Here is a 10,673-nt window from a genome sequence, read left to right as displayed (position 1 = left end):
AACCTGCTTGATATATTTTAACATACTGTATAAGGTGTCCGGTGAAACTGAAAGCCAGTGCGGGCATTTAGGGAGTATTAACCATCGCATTTTTTTCAGTACGAACCATTTTCTGTAGCATATCATTGAAAAGCTTTTAGCTTTCTCAATAATATACCAGTATTTTGATATTTTATGATTTTTTTTCAAAAAAAAGCAACAAACACTTTATGACAGGTAACTATATTTTATTATCTTTTCTTTATACAACATATAATTACGATTTATTCGATGGCTATTGAAGCAACTAGGATTAAATAAGCTATTGTTTCTAATTTTTTACACTTATTTAATACCAGGATTTTTAAAATTTACAACGATACATACAATTTCAACAATATTTACGCTAAAGCTTTTCAACTTAATTTGTATAACAGAAAATGTTAATGGATTTAAAGCATTACTAAATTTAAAAATCGTCATTAAAATGATTATTTAGTTGTAATTTTTATATAATTTTTACATTTAATTAAAATATACTACTAAAGTACAGTGTGAATAAGTGAAAATAACGTAACAGTAAGAGTAGACATAACATTTAAATTTCAACTTACTATGTCTGTTATGTCATTCAGTCATACCTATGATTCATCTATTATATTTTATTTGTTCAATTGGAAGACTAATGATTTTGTTATTCAGTTCTTTTATTGAAAAATTCTTCTACTTCTATCAATTTTTGTATATTAAAATACATTATGGTTTTTGAAAAGCTTTTTACATAATATGGGATGTTACAATATATCTGTTTTAGAATTTATTACATATTTTTAAACATTTCATTGTCATAATAATTCATAAAATATTTATTCATCTCATTTAAACTATATACTTAAATTAAATAACAAGTCAAAGATTTTTCTTAACAAAACAATGATTCGATACTTTCATATTTAAATTGCAAAATAATTGTATAATGTAGTTTAGTTTGTGTAAATAGATTTATAATAATATAATGGAAATTTATTATACAATTTATTGCATCAGCTACACATTTCAACAACAATTTGATAATATATGTTTTTGTCTTTGAATAATTTTTCCATAGCCTAAATAAATGTTATAGCACTTTAATACTATAATATACGTATATTTTTTTTCGAACAATGGACTAAATCTTAAAAGTTCATACTAAATAGATATTGACAGTATACAGGATACGAACTCTTCATTTCAAACATGTCAAATTAAATGTATATAAAAAACAAAATTAATTTATATACAGAGTACTAATTAGTTTGACATGCCTAAATATTTCACAGGTGTAATAGCCATTATGATTTAATGAATTATTTAGATAAGATTATTAATCCCTGTGTATATTTCTTGTTTTTAAGTAAAAATGAGATATATTTTTGTTCACCATATTTTCATTTAAGACATCTTAACCTACTACATTGATATGTTTTTTATTTGATAGAATTGGTTGACAAATGGAAAACAGTTTGTTTTTATTTTTACCGTCCAAAGAAACTTTGGCAGTAACTTTATATGGATAAAAGTTTAATAAAAATTTACTCATTTTAATGTATATATGTTTATATATTATAAATAAAATTTAATGGTTTTATTTATAATAAATAAGTTTTGTATTGCTGCAACACCAAATAATTCCCTTCTTACAATTAAAGCTTATTGTGTGATAAACGCAGCACTAGATCGTTCATTAAAGGAAATAAGAAGATGCGGAGTCTCATGGACAAATTCGTGACAGATAAGGTGTCCAAAATGTTACAGTCTCGGACCCAATGGCGACGACGCGCAGTGATGCAGAAATTCCTAATAGCGGCAAAAAAACAGCTATAAAGCCAGGTTGACACGGCCCAAGTGAACTTTGATTAAATTCACTTTGACGCTGCGCGCATTTCACTTGGACGCTCTGTGGATCGTACCAACTGATTTAAAATCGGTTGATACGATCAAAATGGCATCCAAGTGAGACGCGCGGAGCGCCCAGGTGTACTTGGACGCCACTTGAATAGTATCAACCCATTCAAAATCAGTTCCCAACTCCCAAACAGAGTCCAAATGAGACGCGCGCAGTGTTCAAATATATTTGAACAAAGTACGCTTTGACCGTGTCAACCAAGCATAAAAATCTTAACCCTGGTCAAACCCTGGTTGACACGGCCAACGTGTACTTGGATCAAATACAATTGAGCGTCCGGATTGCACAACGAGCTTAGCGCGTGGCCGCGGGCAGCCCAGTAGGCAAGCGAGACGGCGACGGGCCGATTTAACAAAATAAATAATTTTAAACCTGTTGTCATTTCGTTAATAATTATCGTATCGTTTCGATTTTTGCGAAATAGAAAAATACTCATGAGTCTTTAGCGCTTCCGACAAGCCTAAATAACTGGATTATTTTTTATATTTTCGATTTGTTTACATTGCTCTAGCATATGATAACTTTGAGATAAAAATCTCTGTTATAAATTTTAAAACTCACAGATATGAATACTATCATTTAATTAGTTATACATTTAGTTACAACATATTCAAAATTTAGGTCTATCGGTTTATGCTAGCAGTAATAACGAGTATAAATAAAAAAATGGTCAGTACAACGCTCGCCGTTTTTAGCGCACGTACAGCTTTGGTTTTAGTTTTAGCGCTATTTTTGCAGAAAATAAATTCTGAACTTTGATTAAATGACAAGAACATTATCATTGCCAATATCTCCTGGTTATAATGTAGTTATTTTTTTCAAAATATTGCATTGTTTTAGCTTAAAAAAAAACTTGAATTATGCGGCTTTTTTTGCGAGAGCTACCGGCGTTGCGTTAATAAAGAGATGGTTAAATTTATGTCAATCGAAATCGTATTTGCGATAGGCTTTTGTTTACACGGAGTATAGAAAATTTTTGCTACAGCTTGTTCACTACCAGTAGTATTTGTGCTTTTTTTTTTAAATTATTTATTATTAAATAGAGGAAAATGCGACCGAAAAGAAAGGTCAAAAGCGAGGTCAAAAGTCAGTAGAAATCCGGATAAATGGAAGTGCAATATTTTCAAAAAATCTCGTGCCGAGGTAAAATTACAGTCTATTGTGGCTATGATTGAAGTACATAGCCATCTCTTTATTAACGCAGCTCCGGTAGCTCTCGCAAAAAATCCGCATAATTCAAGTTTGTTTTAAGCTAAAACAATGCAATATTTTGAAAAAAGAACTACATTGTAACCAGGTGATATTGGCAATGATAATGTTCTTGTCGTTTAATCAAAGTTCAGAATTTATTTTCTGCAAAAATAGCGCTAAAACTAAACCGAAAGCTGAACGTGCGCTAAAAACGGCGAGCGTTGTACTGACCATTTTTTATATATACTCGTTATTACTGCTAGCATCAACCGATAGACCTAAATTTTGAATATGTTGTAACTAAATGAATAACTAATTAAATGATAGTATTCATATCTGTCAGTTTTAAAATTTATAACAGAGATTTTTATCTCAAAGTTATAATATGCTCGGGCAATGTAAACAAATCGAAAATATAAAAAATAATCCAGTTATTTAGGCTTGTCGGAAGCGCTAAAGACTCATGAGTATTTCTATGCAAAAATCAACACGATGCGATAATTATTAACGAAATGACAGCAGGTTTAAAATTATTTATTTTGTTAAATCCGCGCGTCGCTGTCTCGCTTGCCTACTGGGCTGCCTACGGCCACGCGCTAATGTCGTGCAATCCGGACGCTCAATTATTGCATGCTGCACGTGTCTCACTTGGACGCTGTTTGCATCGCGCCAACTGTTAAAATCGGTTGATACGATCAAAGTGGCGTCCAAGTGTATTTGGTCCAAGTACACCTGGGCGTTTGTGTTTGATTCAAGTACACTTTGACCATGTTAACTAGGCTTAAGTATTTTTCTCCAGTTATACTCTTTATAAGTATTTTTCTCCAGTTATAATTTAACTCAATTTTTTTAAATATAATCGGGCACCTTACCAAACTCAGATAAGATAAAGCTTATAATAGTATTAAAAATGTTTGGCTGCTTTAGCCGTTTTTAGCATCATTTTATGACGGGGTTGTCGGTAAAATCTCGAACATCTTTTTTCCTTCAATCAGGGAGTCTACATTCCAACAAAACACATTAGTGTTTTTTTTAACTTACTGCATAACTATATGTATATCATATTGTAATTTGTAATACCGTATGATTAAAAAGCTGCGTCCAGTGGGCTGGGAAATGACCATCGATGACATTTCCCATATAAAATGACAGGGATCTTCATTTCATAGCTACCGCTGACGCCGTTTATTTTCGATCATACGGTACTTCACGAATTTTATATCAATATGAAATTTCTGGAAAACATAAAAATATATAATAGAATATATCTATAACAAGGCTATAACAGAATTGACTCATTTTCTTGTAGCTTTTTCCAAAACTTTTTAAAATTCTAGAAGAAATTGACATTTATTTCTAGCCATCATATTCAACAATTTCTTACTTCAGTTTTCATGTTATGAACACAGTCGATCTATATATATATATATTTTTCTTTAAATAAACTATATAATCATATTTTTCAGATGATTGGATGATGTTGACATTTACTATATTTAAATTCAATGTTTTATACATTTCACTTTTTTGTATCAATCGATTTTTTTTCGAAAATTAAAAAACATTTTTTAGTATGATGCTCGCTATGATGATACGAGTATGAAGATAAAAATAACAGATTTTAAACATTCATTTTATAGTATAACAAAGATATAAGTAACAAATTTAATTAATGATAACTGATATGATTTGATAATCAAATATGTAAATATTTTCAATAGAAATATGCAATTTAATAATTATTGTAAATTGTAACAAATTTGCTACTCTGATATTATTAGATACGGTAGGTTTCTAAATAAATAATAGATAAAATATTTATTATTTCAACTATATATGTAACGCTTATAATAATACCAACATTCTATTAAATTCTATATTCAATTGACGCTAATAATTGGCGTTTTAATCAAAATTATTTTAATAGTTATAAACTTAAAATTATAAATTATAATGGACATGTTTTTTTCATTAATGAAAATATGGTGAATTTTTATAAGATGCAGATTTCTAATATATCTACAAAATAAAGACATTTTTAGGACTTAACATATTTTTGTTTAATTATGATCTATATTTATACCGGCTGTCAACAAAGATATTGGACAAAATATCAGCAGCTTTTGACAATGTCTAGATATAATGACGTCGTACTATAGTAATTTTGAAGTAGAGTTACATCTTGCAGGAATATTTTTTAAAACTAGGTAAAAGGTACTTTTTAAATAGAATATTTTTTTTACCTAATACATATGAGTAACGTTCAGTTTTTGTAAAACAGTCTAATAGCTGTATAAATCATTTTCTAAAGCTCAATAGCAACATTCAAACCCTGAATAATAAACATCAAAATAAGTTTTTAGAATACTTAGTTTTTAATTATATTATTTGTCTTGAAGGAGATACTCTATACACTTTGTTGACATTAAGTATACCAAAACTTTACACCAAATAATTTCAATATATTAATTCAGTAGACCAGTAGTTAATTTAAATATTTTCTTTAAATAGTTTATTGACAAATGTCATGATAGAGGTAATCGTAGTAAAATCTGTCCAACGAGCCAGGAAAAGTTTTCACAGATAATATCGAAAAATTGACAGCAAATACAAAAATTGCCTGTGAATTAAAATAACCACGGACACTACTATCACTGTCAGGGATCTTTTCGTTTGGGCAGATTTTAATAACAAAGTATGTAGTTAATAATTGACAATTTTACCATTGTTAACACATATTTATCAATTGTATCTACGTAAAACAAAATTATCTTTATGAAATATAGAGGTTGTGGCAACACCCCATTAACATTAGTAAACTTTGTTTATCGATTTAGATGTTATATTAAAATTACCAAATGTTTTAACTACTTAGCAGTACTATAGAGAGTGAAGGTTTTTATGTGTGATATATTTCGACCCCACACACAGGCCTATGAGTTTTTTTTACGATTTTTATTAAAATTCGTGAAAAAAAAATTGAAAATTTTGTACGTGTTGTGCGGCTCAATTTGACCGCATTTTCAAGCTCCAGAAGAGAGCTGTTCGATATTCACTGGGACTAAACAGCAGAACTCATTGCCGGGGCTTTTTTAGAGAATTAAAAATATTGACTCTTCCTTCCTTATTTATATTTGAATCCGTTTGCCTAATACGTAAACATGTATCAGAAACTTCTCAAGAAAGGCCATCTCACACTTATTGTCAGGAACGCGGAGCAAGATCTTTATCTACCTACCCCACGCTCAGAGTTAGTTAAAAGTTCAATATTATAAACTCGAAAAAATGCATAATCACCTGCCATTTGAAATCAAATCCATAACATTATTTTTCATTTCGCAAAGCATTGAACTCTTATTTACTAGACAAGGCTTTCTACGCCGTAAATGAATTATATTTGAATTGAAAATCGAATTTGATCTTGAAAACACTGGTCTAATGTTTGCTATTGCTATATTTACTAATGACATCGAAATTAATTTATTTAGAGGTCATTGATATTTTGCTATAAACTGGCTAAATATTTTTGAATATTATTTTAATTTTTTTTGTTCTTTGACATTGTAAACATTTATATATGTTTATTTTAACAATAAGACTGACAATATTATTTGTATAATGTTTTGTATTATCTTTTGTTTGTTTGTTTGTATACCTTGTTTTTTTTACTTTGTTTGTTAGTTTACCTTTGTCCACAAATTGAAAAATTTTTTGACAATAAAGGCATTTATTTATTTATTTATTTATTTTTCGAAAATATTTTTTTTTAATTTTTAGTTAAAAAACATAATATCTTGGTATTATGGCAACATAGGTAGTAAATTAAATTTAAAAGAAAGAAAACTCTAGTGGTTTTCAAAATTTAAGCAAAAAATATTTTCTTTTAATTTTCAAAGTAAAATAACTTGCTTATTTTGAACTTATTTCAAAACGGCAAAAGAAATATGTTTTTTTTATTGTAATCTAAGAGCCGTAAAAATATTTGCACTTATTAAGACTTAACCTGTACTGAATTTTTGAAATTTTAATAAACGAGTAAACGTTTATGATCGGGGTATATGTATATCCATAATAATAACAAAGTTCAAACATTCATTCCAACATTTTAAAAAAAAGTTAACATTGCTGCAAGCATATCTTGAATACTAAATAAATATCTATAATTACCAGAATTCAACCAGTGTATTTCAGGTTTGCGTATTTTTAAACCTATTTTTATTTAATTTTTGTTTATATAATTTAATGACTGAGTTACTTATTATTTCGAGATTTATTCTGAATAACAGCAGTTCATCAGTTTTAAGCAAATAAATGAACTATTCGTGTATATCTACTTTATTTTTGTTACTATAGACAAAGGCGCTACGGCGCTACCTTCGTGAAGAAGAAGGCCCGACAAAACGGTTTCTGACGTCACGCAAGTAGTCAATCATGTTGTGGGGTAGTATTATATGGCTTTTACATTAATCAATGACTAAAGAATACAAGGACATATAGCACCCGAGACCAAATTGTTACCATGGCACCAAACGTGGCCATATATTTTTCTTAACTTAGCTGTTTGATAAGGGATATTTATATTTTTGATAAATGTTTTGACTACGCCTATGGTGTAGGCGGTGGCATCATACAAATTAATTACAAAAAAACGTATTAAATGTTAACAAAAGGTACAAAACTAGTATCGACGTATAGCACATATAAAGTACATATAATATCAGAAAAATAATTACCAAATTCAATAAGAAAACGCTAAAAACGTGGAGTAGACTGATTATTTACTTATGAAACGCAACTCCTGGCTCTTTCTTATCGTTGCGGCTTTTACACTTGAAAGCTGAATACATCACCATTGTAATAAAGTTTATACAAAGTTTACTACACACGACAAATTATTAAAAATAGCTAAAATTATCGCTGTTGACGAGGTGGTCACTCATCCGTAGGCTCCAAAATGATGGCGTGTAACGTAACAAATTCTGCTGCAGCCCGTATATGGACGTTACATGTCCTTGTATTCTTTAGTCATTGACATTAATATTAGTAGTTATTGATAAAATTTTCTGATGTAAAAATTAAAAAAACTCGTAAACAAATGATATAACTTTAATCATTTTAAAATAAACAACCATATTACAGAAAAGTCTGTTAGTTGGCATCTAAGTTACCATTTTTATGCAGAAGCATTATTATTAGTAGTATTGGTTGAATATTTATCTATTATCTCAGTCAGTATTCGAGTGTTGTAGACTTTTTATGAAAATTATAATACGTTAGTTATAATAAACTAAAATGATTAAGCGCCTATAATTGTAATATTTAATGTTTAATCTCGTTAATCTAAGGTTTCATAAGATATAAACAGGTATAATTTTGAGTCGGTCACATACCAATCTTGAAACTATTTATGACAATACAAACTATAAAGATGGATTTACTATACTTAGAAATGAAAAAATATATAAAAGAAACAAGTGTTTTGTAATTGTTTAAACAGTTCCAAGGTCACTATAAATTCCAATCTCAATCTTACCATCCACAAAACACGTATTATTTACCTTGTGAGGAAAGATACATCAAAGACATCTAGAGAAATAAATAACTTTTTTGTAACCCGTTACACGCAGATCATTTACGAGGAGATTTTTTATGATAAATATGTTTACAAATCGTGTCCTAGACGATCCATCTCGTTCAAGAGAAAATCAACGTCCTTTTCTGTCACAGCTGCCGAAGAAATGATATTCCTGAAGAAGTTGGGACGTCTATCGTCTGGTTGGTAACCTACCATTATTGTTCCTGCCTGCATCATTCTAGCTTTAAGAACTGGACACATCTGAAATGGGTTAAAGTTCAATTATTATAAATATGATTTTGTTTTTAAGTCACTATAGTTAAATAGCTATTCGGAGATACCAAAGATCATTCAATGCATAACGCATAGAAAAAATACACAAACAGCAAATTTTAGCAACAAATTAATATTCGCATTTACATTCGCGAATGTTTAAAAATTCATATTCGTTACATCACTATAGTATCAATAATGGAATCTTTACTATAGAAGGTCATAAAACTCTTCACTAGCTCTGTATATTAGACAAAAGAATATCTGTAGTTGGTAGTGTACATGACAGGTGACAGGTATGTGCTGTCTAGCGAAAAATGGACCACACTGACAACTGTTTTCTATAATTTTAATATTCTCGCTGGACATACAGGGCGAGTCTTAAATAAGAGCAAATATTTTTAGGGGTAATATATTTCGACCCCAGATACTTGATTATGAGTTTTTTTTTTCGGGAAAAGAAATTTAAAAATTTGGAATTTTTTGAATATTTTTTTGGAATTTTTAGGTTGTAGTTAAGAAACATAATTTCATAACAATATGGCAACATAGGTAGTAGATTAAATTTACAGGAGCTTGCAGACGAACATTGTTCTTTTTAGAACCTCTTTTAATGCGAAGTGTGCAAGATAGCTTAATAACCGTAAAAAACTCTTCGCAACTTTATTAGAATATTTTAAACGGGAAAGCGGTAGTAATGGCCCTTTATGTCCCTTAAGTGCTGTTAAAAAGGTGAGTATGAACTGTATGCCGCTTATTTCTACTGGTCTTAGAACTACATATCTAGTTAAAGCTTTGAATAAGAAGACTAAGGAAGGAGCATAATGCTACCCATGTATTCATGCATGGTGGGCGGAAAAAGGACTCTAGGGTGGGGATACTTGACAGTTCTGTTTGACGATTCATTTGACACATTTGAATTTGATTTGAAATTTTGTGGATTTGTCAGTCTTTACGGAGCTTATTTTATGTTATTTATTATTTATTCTACTACTGATAGTTGTATAAAGGTAGTAAATCTATAAGATGGAAATTGTGGCAGAACTTAAATTAACAGTGACACTATCGCGATTTATCGAAAAAGACTCTAAAATAGTTGGTTGTGTAGCGTGCGGTAGATCTCGGCAAAAATTGAGTGAAATAATGGAACAACTTTTCGCTAGTAAGTGACTATATAATATACATACGTGTAGTAAACCGATCATTTATGAAATTCACTTAAATTAACTAATTACATATTTTTTTCTTGCAAAATTAGTAAACCGATCATTTATGAAATTCACTTAAATTAACTAATTATATATTTTTTCTTGCATTTTTGCTTTTATTTACTACTTGTCAAAGATTAGATGTCAAAGAATTTAGATACGTCAATTTGACTTACCTGCTTCAGTAGCGTATCGGATGTTTATGGTTATAAATAATTATTATAACTTATCAATTTTTATTAGAATTTTATATTTTTATAACAATTTTAATAACTACCAACATTTATTCACAAAGTAAAATAAAAAAAAATATTGAGTCTACCCCACGTCTACCCTACATCATAGTTTTACATTTTTTAAATAAAATTAGAACGGCACTGATAAACCGGAATTTAAGTCGGCCATATTTGAGGCCCAACGCGGTGGACCAAAGATTTTTGATATGCTCCTTCCTTAGCCTTCTTATTCAAAGACTTAAAGTGCATCCAACGAGCTAGAA

The 10,673-nt window shown here is 29.4% G+C and overlaps 1 protein-coding gene across 3 annotated transcripts in view; it reads right to left on the bottom strand.

The window, feature by feature from the left end:
* Positions 1 to 7,776: 7,776 nt before the first annotated feature.
* LOC115889109 (glutamate decarboxylase) overlaps positions 7,777 to 10,673 on the bottom strand; it is an 85,865-nt gene continuing 82,968 nt past the window's right edge. For all 3 annotated transcript variants that reach the window (XM_030909039.1, XM_030909038.1, XM_030909040.1), the window contains one exon: positions 7,777 to 8,954. In XM_030909039.1, the coding sequence (XP_030764899.1) occupies positions 8,781 to 8,954 (174 nt within the window). In that variant the 3' untranslated portion in view covers positions 7,777 to 8,780. The remainder of the gene's footprint in view (positions 8,955 to 10,673) is intronic.

Source organism: Sitophilus oryzae, unplaced genomic scaffold, assembly GCF_002938485.1.
Source record: "Sitophilus oryzae breed Bouriz unplaced genomic scaffold, Soryzae_2.0 scaffold_810_pilon_pilon, whole genome shotgun sequence".
Classification (NCBI taxonomy): domain Eukaryota; kingdom Metazoa; phylum Arthropoda; class Insecta; order Coleoptera; family Curculionidae; genus Sitophilus; species Sitophilus oryzae.
Note: the sequence above shows the minus strand (reverse complement) of the source record. Positions and strands in the feature narration are given on the sequence as shown.